Source organism: Syngnathus acus, chromosome 8, assembly GCF_901709675.1.
Source record: "Syngnathus acus chromosome 8, fSynAcu1.2, whole genome shotgun sequence".
Taxonomy (NCBI): domain Eukaryota; kingdom Metazoa; phylum Chordata; class Actinopteri; order Syngnathiformes; family Syngnathidae; genus Syngnathus; species Syngnathus acus.
Window position 1 is genome coordinate 7,008,749 of NC_051093.1, and position 10,896 is coordinate 7,019,644.

Consider the following 10,896-nt stretch of genomic DNA (forward strand, 5'->3'; position numbering starts at 1 on the left):
AAGACATGCGCGCAACACAGGCGCGTACGAGTGCGCGCATCTCCGAATCTTCCATCCGCGCGCGACTTCAAAGTTATCGAGCTGAAGAAAAAATGGCGGCCAGCGCGAGGGTGCAGAAGCTCCTCCGACGATATAAACTAGCTATCGCCGCTGCCTTAACCATCCTCCTCATCCAAAGTCTCGTCGTGTGGAGCCTGAAAAGTCTGGAAGAGGGCGAGGCGGAGGTGAGCAACGGCCCGCTTGTCACTAAGCAGGATGACACGAATTCCTTTTGGGCTTATTTGGAGCGGTGATATAGCTGCTAACCGTTAGCTTAGCTCAACGTCACTCTAAGGCAGACAGCTAGCAGAGGCTGTTTAGCTGAGAAGAAGCTGGTACTTAATAAAACCAGATTTGTGTACTTTAGGATTAACATACTACAGATAACTCTTACAACAACAAAAAGCAAATTATATGTTGGCTGGCCGAGGCGGGGATGAGTAGCATCATTTTGAGTACTCGAGCAGTCCCTCTTGAAGTCTTGATGTACTTTCTAACTGTATCACAGTTAAGATAGCGTTGCACATAATAATTATAGATCGGTTTTATATAGTGCTTTTCTTAGTACTCAAAGCCGCTTTATATAGAAAAATGTCCACCTTCCTAAACATGCAAAGTATTTTGTTTTGAAGATTCCAAAATCACGTATCCAATTTCATAGAAATAGTCCAAAACTTATTTACTACAAATAATATGGTTCAATTTCTTGACTTAGTTGTTGTTTTGCACCCTGGTGCATATTAAAACGTATATCCTGCAGATGGAGAAAACATTCAACCAACATTTGAACTCAATTGTATGAGATCTCCAAAGAACACCTGGAACTCAATTACTTTTTGAGACAGTGCCACCGTGGCAGGTTAACTTTTGGATCTCTGCCGGCAAGTCCGGACACAATCGCTATGTATCTCTCATTCTGACACTGGAATGTGACCTGAAATGTGAGATAAAAACTATATTTCTGTGATTTATAAAAAGTTTGGCATGTTATTCATTCTAGCCCTTGTTGGGGGGGTGTTTGCCAGACAAAAAAAGGTGCAGTTGAACTTCCAAAACATTTTAGGTTTCAGGACGTGGATTTTTTTTCTCAGCTCAAAAACATGCCCCAGCTTCATATATTACATGCGGCAGAATTATGCTCAGCAAAGCATGTTCGAACTCTCGAATTTCACTTGCCCCCTCTTTAAAGTCCTAATGTGGGTGTGTTTGACTAGAGTGTTCCCAGCTTTTTGGATTTTGCATTAACTTGCTTTCTTTCATAATCTAATTACGCTGCGACGCGCCTGTCAATTTTGAGCGCACCCTAATAACACCAAGTCATCACAATGTGTTATATTAAAAGCTTTCACATAAGAAGGGAAGGACTGAAAAGACTGAAAAGTCGTTATCAGCGGTGGCTGGAACTTAACGCTCGCTTCTGCTGCTTCACAGAATGGCGATGCTGATATGGTTTTTCTCCTTGTTAATTGGAAGCAAAGAGGCTGGCTAACTTGGCTTTGAATCAATACGTTTTTGACAGGATGGTGTTAATTAAAAGCTGTGCAAACGCCTGATAAGGAAAATTGGAACGTTAGCTACAAATTTAGGATGTTCGTCTTTTGCGTGAAAGCATTTGCTCAGGAGAGTGTGTTGTACATTTTAGGCAAACAGTCTCTCAGGCTTTTCGAACAATTTCCAAATAATGAAAAATTCCAGGGTCAAACTGTCAAAGTCATCAAATGAATGAGTCGAATCAGAATAAGCAAAACCATTTTAGGGACATTTTAGGGAAGTAGGAATTCCTTTTGGTTACGTTAAGTGGCAGTTGTCTCATGCACACACATAAATGGTGAAGCGCAGTAATTCATCCTCAAGGCTAAATGTATTCAAATTGTGGACGTCTTTGAATGCGGAGCTCCCTGATTATTATTTTTAAGACGTTAAAAGTTTTGAGGTTTGCATGCCGTTTTCATGCGTGTGTGGAATGTGTGCAAACAGGTCACCAGCGTATGGTTTTCCCCCTCCAATCTTTGCCACAGGGGCCTGCCTCAGTTTTCTGCAGTGATCCATTGGGCTTGTTATGTCTTTCACTGCTTGTGCAGATTAGCTGATAAAAAAATAAATCATCCAAGTTAAAAATAACTCTGGTGATGCCTAATGTGGACTTTTTACAGTTACTGGCGTCGTCAAAATCTGTTATCAGTTCTTTTCTGTTATGTTTGCAAGATTAAATTTCAAATGTCATGGTTTTTCCTCTTTTTACTCACTCTTAGCTTTTCTCCATAGAAAAAAGCAAGACGATCTAAACTGCCCGACAACAACAGCCAGGACCAGAGGAGGGATGCCACGGGTTTAGAAAGACACATAGCGTTGTCTGGAAGTAACAAGGGCAAGCTGGAAAGAACCGGAGGCACGACAACCACCACACTTAGAAAAGGGGCCAGTCAAAAACAAGGAAAGCCTGGAGTCAGGCTGAAAAATCCCCCCGAGCAGGGGCAAACCGGCACCGAATTGGACGGTGTAGCACCCCACGACCCATCCAGTAACCTGAGTGAGATGCGAGGCGCCGCTGATGTGGTGGCCAAGTTAACCGGCGCCTTGCCAGGGGAGCCAGGCAGCGTGGACGGGGCACGCCAATCCCCCAACAGTGATTTTGAGCCCAAATGTGACATCATAAGTAAGGATGCGTGGTCTGCTCTGCATCGTGCTAGCTCACAGCAGTGTCGCCAGGAGATCGCCAATGTTGTGTGCATGCATCAGGCCGGGCAGCTCATGCCGGATGACCTTCCGCAATTCTGCCCTCAGCCAGGTCACAAACCGGCACACGATGCACACATTGTTGTTATTGTAAATATGTCTCTCAAAAGACTTTTTTTTATCCTCCTTCATTAGGCATATTGAGTGCTGCTCAGTCAGTTGGCGAGCTGGACAACAGCCTGGCCAACGTGGAGAACCCTGTCCGTGTGGTTTTCGTCCTGATGGTCCACGGCCGCTCTGTACGGCAGCTCAAGCGTCTCATTAAAGCCATCTACCACTCTGATCACTACTACTACATCCATGTAGACGAGGTAAGACGACGAGGACTTTTTCTTGGTGTTGGCTGCACTGAGCTGAAAAAAATGTCTACCTTTCCTCCGGCGTTATGTAGGTTACATTTTATCCGACGGGTCTAACAGCATGGTTGAGGGGATTAGAATAAAGCAATGTTATTCTTAGCAGCTGGATTTAGTGAACGCCACCCTCACGTGCTGCCGAAGTTCAAAAGGTCAAACGACGGCTTTAAACGTTGCACTCCACCTTTAGAAAGACTGCAGTATTTTGTTTTAAATTGATAGAGGGGAAAAGAAAATCTGCAGCGCTTTTGTCTGGTGCATTCAGACTGTCGAGCTTGACTAATCAAGTCGTGTCCTCAAATGATTAATTTCTTTGAACCGCTTATCTCACCGGAAACTTTAATTAGGTGTGTTGGTCTGGAAACAAGCCGCTGCTAATTCAGCAAATGTAGCTCTTTATTTTTAGTTGTGAGTCATACAGTTCGAAGACAGTGGTTACACATGGATGGTTGTTCCCCTCTTATGCGTCACCCTTGTTGAGCAGTTTCTCCTAAGATTTGACAAGGGTGTGCACTGTAATATAATTAGAGATACATGACTTATTTATAGCATTATGATTTGTGCTCGATGTTGTAACATTTTATGTTCCGTGTGCTCATTACCAAAACGTGCCCTCGTTTACACTTTTGAACCCGTGTTCAGCGGTCGGGCTACATGCACCGGGAAGTCCTCCAAATAGCCCAGCAGTACCCAAATATACGTGCCACGCCCTGGAGAATGGTGACCATCTGGGGTGGTGCCAGTCTGCTGAAGGCGTACCTGCGCAGCATGCAGGACCTCCTGGCCCTGCTGGATTGGAAGTGGGATTTCTTCATCAATCTCAGTGGCACAGACTTCCCCACCAGGTTGGTCAAGTTAAGTTTTTCAAAACAATGTAGACCAAATACACAGTAATTTATATATGACAACCACTGCATGATGCATTGCAGTGTTTCTTCATGTATGAATGAACATTTCGATCGTGATGCAACTTCTCATTTTGGAGTCCAAAATTAGCCGAGATGCAAGTTTAACAGATTTTGGGGGAAATTTAGTCACACTCGTGTTGCGGTTTCCATGTAAAAGTTGTTCCTTTCATGATGTGTGGTCACGTCCACATTCCAAATAATTTTTCTGAGAATTCTACACTTAATACTTGCTCTTTCTGTTACCCTGCAGGACTAATGATGAGCTGGTGGCCTTTTTATCACAACACAGAGACAAGAACTTCCTCAAGTCCCATGGCAGAGAGAACACCCGGTGAGACTTCTTGTCATGTAATACATAAAAAATGTAGTGAATAAAAGGTTGCGTCAATTGTGCAACCATGCTGGCACACTAACTTGGCTTGGAATTCAAGAGTGCAGAGAAACTAGCATAACATGCTGCTAATGGTATACGATTGGTAGCACGCTGATTAGATAAAAGCCTCACCCTCACAAATCTTGGTGAAATTTCCAAATGCTTCATCCGTGCCACTTGTTTTGTGTCGAAGGTTTATTAGAAAGCAGGGCCTCGATCGTCTCTTTCACGAGTGTGACAACCACATGTGGCGTTTGGGAGAGCGCAAAATTCCCGATGGCCTGGAAGTGTCGGGTGGCTCCGATTGGTTTGCGCTCACCCGCCGCTTTGTGGAGTATGTCATCGATTCCCAAGACGACCTGGTGTCGGGACTGAAGCAGTTCTATTCCTATACTCTGCTCCCTGCTGAGGTGAGTCGGCCCGAGGTGGACCCTCACAGGAGATAAGGTGACATGGCGCTGTGCATTGTGCTCAGGATAAAAGGAAGCTTCACCCGTGTCATCGAACTGCCTGCTTTTGTTCCCAGAAGTGTCAGGATACGTTTATACTCATAACATGAATCAGACTGTAACTTTCTTCTCTCTTCTCAGTCTTTCTTCCACACCGTGCTCGGAAACAGTCACATGTGCGACAGCCTGGTGGACAACAACCTCCGTGTGACCAACTGGAATCGTAAACTGGGCTGTAAATGCCAGTACAAGCACATTGTGGATTGGTGTGGTTGCTCTCCCAATGACTTCAAACCCCAAGACCTCATTCGCATCCAGGTTGGTGACTCGAAACAAGACATTAAATTAGTACCACTAATTGTGTACCTTTTTTACCACAGCAATTATCCCGGCCCACGTTCTTTGCACGCAAATTTGAGTCGTCAATAAACCAGGAAGCCGTTGAAATCCTGGACACGCACTTGTATGGCCAGTACGCACCAGGAACTGTTGCCATTAAGGCGTACTGGGAGAACCAGTTTGAGCAGATGGATGGCATAGGCTCGCTGAGTGATGTGATGCTCACTGCTCACGCTTCCTTGTTTCGCCTGGGCTTGAACAGCCTTGCGACAACTCAGGGCAAAAAAGACGCCTGCAGGTTTGGAAACTTTTTCAATGATAGTGATTCAAGTTGAATTTTTCGACGCCACCATGTAGTTTACACAATTGTTTTGGTTTTTTTGCCCCCCCCCTCCCACATCGGTGACAGGTTTGAACCTATCGGCTACCCTTTGTCAGTGCACTTGTACTTCTACGATGACCGCTTTCAAGGGTACTTGATACGTCAGGAAGTTCAGGCAGTGGGATCAAAGGTCAAGGAGGCAATAGAGATGTGGGCTGTGCCCCAGACGGCATTGGTCCTTGAGAAGAGTCTTAAAGAGTTTGAAAGGCTCAAACACCTTGAGGTGAGCACGCTCTGGGGATAATTGGTTAAGAAAAATACAGAAACAATAAGGTCATTTAAACCCGCCATCCTTTTCCTTAACAGATCGGTACAGAATGGGATCCAAAGGAAAGAGTATTTCGTAATTTCGGCGGGATCATCGGCCCTTTGGATGAACCACTTGCGGTTCAGAAATGGGTTCCCGGGCCCAACCTCACCGCCACCATCGTGTGGATTGACCCGGCCCAGGTGGTGGCAATTTCGTATGACATCACAGTGGATGCAGATACAGAATACACACATTACAAGCCACCCCTGCAGCACCCCCTACGGCCTGGCATTTGGACGGTGCGTGTATTGAAACAGTGGCAGCGTGTGGCCCAACTTCATTTCCTTATCGTACCTTTGAGCTTCAAAGATAAGAAGCCACTGCGCAAAGGTGAGAATTAAATTCGATGTTATTATGTTCACATCAAATGCCGTGGAAAGCCAAAACTAACTCTTGCATAAATGCACAATATTTTGAGAGCTAAGCTTTGCCTGTCAAAAAAGCTGCCAAACATGTTCTGGTGTTGTAAAGACTGAAGTTCAGAAAAGAACCACAAGATGGCAGAATGCTCTTTACAATAGCAGCTTGTTTTTCCTGCAGGGCCATATACTCCTACCTTGGATTTGACTGCAATTGATCATCTTAGTACATTTTGATCACGAGCAAAAAAAAAAAAAAGTGTCTGTCATTTCCTACAGATAAGGACAGTTGGCTGCATGCAGGCCCACCTGGAAATTTGTACCTGGATCAGAGCTTCCAGCACTTGAATTCCATACTGAAGTTGCCGCCTCAAGAGCCTGCCATGCTGGAAGCGCAACGAAACGCCCAGATTGTGGGCCCGCCCCTTGACGTGTGGGTTGACTGGAGTGTGTCAAATTTTTGGGTTACGGGAAACCTGTGCACAGTGCAGACTTCATCTTGCACAGCTTTGGTGCCATGCTCCAAAACTACCTGGAGCTCCCTGTCCCCGGATCCCAAGTCTGAACTGGGCCCGGTGAAAAGTGACGGGAGAATCAGGTAGCCCCAGTGGTGGGGAGGACATAAAGGAAGTCTGTGCCGGAGGCTGCAAGCAGCCATGACAGCTCCAGGAGAACTTTGTGTGTGGGAGGTTTGGCTCAAAGCTAAAGGCCACAAAAACAATGACATCTTGCACTGAAACGTCACAACGTTCTCGGTAGAAATGACTTGGTGAATGCTGGAAATTTGCACATTGACATCTGCGAGCCAAGAAGCTTTTTCTTGGCTTGCAGGATGATATGAATGCCTGATACATTTTATTTGTATTATTTTTATGCTGACAGCAGATGGGTGAGTGAAGCACCAATCTTCACTAAATAGTGAGTTTCTCCCTACTTGGGATCAAGATACAGTTTGAACTCATCTAAGTCTCTTCACCGTGTTTTGTTCACATCTGAAGATGGAACAAAGCTCTTGTTATGCTTATTTTGAAGCATTTTATATCGGACATGGAACAAGTGCACTATACTGTTAGGTAACGTTACGCAAAATTCAGTTGATTACATTGCAATGAGGAGGAGCTGAAAAAAGGTCAGTTGTTTATCTGCTATTGTGGGTCACATATGTTAACAGGCATTCCTCTTTTTCTTTTTTTCTTTTTTTTGGCAAAGCATTAGTTTTACACATGTTGAAAATGTTCACAAGGCTAAAAGCTTCATGGTCCCAGAAAGTGTCTGGAAACCGCGAATAGCTTCATTCAATGTCCACGTGCTCTTAAAATTTGTGTTCATGTCTTTTTTAGCCACTGCTTGCAGAGAGGAAATTCAAATTACAGTTTCATGTATGTTTGTGTAGATGCCGTTTTTTTTTTTTTTTCCCCCCCTCATGGGTCTGCGCTCCACTCAAGGGAGAAACACTTCAAGTGACCACAAATGGTAAACACTGTATAATTTCTTTTTGGTTTATTTTAAGAATATTACGAAGCTGCCTTTACTAAGATGAGATGACTTGTTTACTGCAGGATTAAAGGTTCCCAAGATGTGCAATTTTAACACGTTTAATAGGGTCTTTTATGTTCTTCAGAATTGTGTTTTTCAAGTGACCTTGTTTACCTTGCACAGAACAGTTGCTTCAATGAAGCCCATGTCTGCAACAAAAAAATAATAACTGCAGATGTTATTTTTATACTGTGTACTGTTTGAATGTGGTATACCTACATTTTATTTCCTGATCAGTGATGGAGAGGTTGAGCTTTCTGTCCTTGCTGCTGTGGTAAGCTAACGAGGTCTTGGAGAGGGATTATGTCAACAAGAAACATGGACATCAATAAAAATAAAGGCCACGGATATCAAGGTTTGGGTGTGTTTGTTATGTAAACGTATGCCGGATGTTTTGCCCTTAAGGTTGCTGCAGACTTTCTTGTCACTTCCTTGTTGAAATGGTCAACATGGTTTCTACATATAAATATTTAGTCAGGTTTGTTCCTTCCTATCCACAGGGTAGCCAAGCATGCAAATCAGGAGTGAAAGAGGAATTGAGGTGAGCACAGTGAGGAAAAGGATGGGTGAGACGAAACAGAGGAAAGATGAGGTGAAGATGGTTTCCCATGACAGTGCACAACTCTTGCAGTGTGGGGCCTGACACCTACATTCAACATCTCACCTATAATGAGGCCCGGATACATGAGGTGATATTAAATTCAAAAATTTTTTTTGCTGGTTTTAAATATAGACTGATATTTACCAAGGGAATTTACCAGCAAAATTGAATTGTTCCACCAAAAACAGCGTGTACTGCATTTTCCCGTTAGATGAGTCACCAGTGCTAAAATAATGCTGCAGTTTATCATTTACTAGAAATTAAGATCGTTCTTAACAATTAATACAACCAAGTGAATGTGTTTCTCTGCTGCATTCATTAGGACTGTCATTATGTGCGTCATTATGTCGCTCTTAAATGGCCCAAACAATTCAGAATAGATGGCAAGCTCTTGAGGAATCTTATGTTGCCATGGAAACATCCGGCATCTTAGGTGCTGAGAATACACAATGAACCCAAACTCTACATGAAAGATTTTTTCCCCCCCCAGAGGCTTCTTTGTGATAAAAAATGCTACCTGATTTCCAAGTAGACATTTTAGTGCAAGAAAAGAGGAAGCAATTATGTTTAAATATTAAAGGAAGCATAAAATAGAGTTGCCTGAACTGGTCACGTGACATTCCCAGGGCAGTTCACCGACTAAGTGAAGCTATTATTGCTAAAACCGGAATTAAGTACTTTATACAATACAAATCTCAAACAGTTTCAACCCAAGTGTTGCGGGAAACATAATTTGGAGATCTAATCATCTTGTGAGGAACTTTATTTTAGTTTTAGATTAGCTTCTTTTTATGATTGAATGACAATTAAGTATGTTAAAATCTTATTTTAACATTTTATTTGACACAAATATATTGACAGTTCTGCCTAGGGCCTTCAGAATCACTACTAGTATGATTTATTTTATTCATTAGAAAAATGTCATGTTAATAGATAGTTATTGATTTGGACTGCTCCAGATGATTGCACAATTGTGAGTGTGTTTTTTTGGGCTGTGTTTTTATTTCTTTGAACTGCAGGAGAAGGCCAAAGAAGGAGGTGCTAATAAATGTCATCTAACGACGTGAGCATCTGCCGCCAATGAGCTCCGGGCGCAATGAAACCATAACCATGGCGACCATACTGATCGTTTCCTGCATCCTGCAATGTTGTGTCAAAACACTTCATTACACTTGCACAATCCAATAAGAAAGAGGTTAAAAAAAAAAGTCACACCACTCTTTTTTTTTTTTTTTCAAATAGCTTTATTATTGTGGCGCTGTTGAGAACTGTTTGAATATAATAATGATTTTAATTATGTTTCTGCAGATCATTGTAATTTCATCCTCAGGTCCTGCATGGGTTCGTTTGACAGTGAATGCACTTTCTGCCATGCACCCACTCACCAAGAGTTTGTTTTGCAAGATAAATCCCCCTCCCAACCTTCCCACAAGCTGCTGCCTTCATCTGAGTGATGAGAAGGGCACAGGCATCACGGTGAGCTGTTTGTACTCAAGTTGTGACATAACGAGGCCTTCTGGTTTTTTTCTCCCAATTCACTGTGCAATGCTAGTGGAAGAAGCTTCTTCTCGCTGGCATTCAACATCCTGTGGGGGCTTTTCTTGATAAGGATAATTATGCTCCTGTCATGATTGTAAGTGGTGTGACGGTGAAGCAGTCTGTTTGCTTCTGGGTGTTGGCTCCATTGGTGTTTTAAACAAGGATAATATTACGCTTTGTGATGTGGGGGAGGAGGAGCAGACGTAAGTGTATGATGTGGCACTTGGCTTTATGTCGCTGCGTTTTATAGAGCGGCATGGTGGAGTCTGGGAGAATGTAAAGAGATTGCCTTTGCCATTTTGATTAGATTGAAGGTGCTCCATGTGCATCAGCATGCATTCAAGGGCATGATTGGACCTATAAAACTGTCTTTGGAATATTTGTTTATTGTATTGGCGTGTTTGCATGAGAGGATGAATTATGTAAATAATGGATGCCAACCAAACACTGCTCGGTAAACACACACAATCTAATAGGATCCAAATGGAGACCTGCAATGAACATGCAGTCCCGTATAAAGATAAAACTTTCCACAAGTGTGCCTAATGTTGTGACCGGTGACCATCTGCTGCTGGCATTTTCCTGCATAAATATTTGTCAGTGTTGACATTTAAAGATCAAGGTCTTCTCTTCATCCTGACTTACATTTGGTGGCTTATCTCGCAAATTATTTGCAGTCAGGTTTAAGGAAGCCCTTCCTGATGTTTGATTTTTGTGATAAAACATATCAGCATTTAAATGTGATAGTAAAATAACTTCAGAGTTTTTTTTAGTCTACTCTTCTTTTGGATAAAAGATATCAGCTTTATCACCTGCTACAACTAAAATTGCAGAGTCTGGAAAAAAATATTTCACAGACATAGGGAGCAGAGTGGTGCGTCAATTTGAATGTGACATAAAATGTTTACGTGTTTAAATGAATAAAACCTAATAAGTGATTTTAATATTGCATCTCTAATGCTGTTAACA

General features: G+C 42.8%; 1 protein-coding gene across 4 annotated transcripts; it reads left to right on the forward strand.

Moving 5' to 3' along the window:
• Window positions 1-81: 81 nt before the first annotated feature.
• On the forward strand, window positions 82-10,467 carry xylt2 (xylosyltransferase II). Of its 4 annotated transcripts, none has more exons than XR_005098633.1 (15): window positions 82-224; window positions 2,305-2,827; window positions 2,911-3,086; window positions 3,774-3,976; window positions 4,290-4,370; window positions 4,606-4,822; window positions 5,003-5,179; window positions 5,242-5,498; window positions 5,610-5,805; window positions 5,889-6,222; window positions 6,531-7,724; window positions 8,288-8,328; window positions 8,419-8,476; window positions 9,408-9,583; window positions 9,719-10,467. XR_005098633.1 is itself a non-coding variant. In XM_037257533.1 (11 exons), the coding sequence occupies exons 1-11, from the start codon at window positions 93-95 to the stop codon at window positions 6,851-6,853; spliced, it is 2,619 nt and encodes an 872-aa protein (XP_037113428.1). In that variant the 5' UTR covers window positions 82-92; the 3' UTR covers window positions 6,854-8,145. The 4 variants fall into 4 exon arrangements, 1 of the variants encoding a protein (XP_037113428.1); XR_005098631.1 differs by lacking the exon at window positions 9,719-10,467 and adding an exon at window positions 8,025-8,142 and having other exon boundaries at window positions 9,408-9,523; XR_005098632.1 differs by lacking the exon at window positions 9,719-10,467 and having other exon boundaries at window positions 6,531-7,020; window positions 7,137-8,142; window positions 9,408-9,440.
• The last annotated feature ends 429 nt before the right edge of the window (window positions 10,468-10,896 follow it).

Excerpts from the sequence above, each read along its gene's own strand:
- xylt2 (XM_037257533.1), top strand. The coding sequence starts at position 93 with ATGGCGGCCAGCGCGAGGGTGCAGAAGCTCCTCCGACGATATAAACTA. Across the intron at positions 3,087-3,773 it reads ACTACATCCATGTAGACGAG|CGGTCGGGCTACATGCACCG; the intron begins GTAAGACGACGA and ends ACCCGTGTTCAG. Across the intron at positions 6,223-6,530 it reads TAAGAAGCCACTGCGCAAAG|ATAAGGACAGTTGGCTGCAT; the intron begins GTGAGAATTAAA and ends CATTTCCTACAG.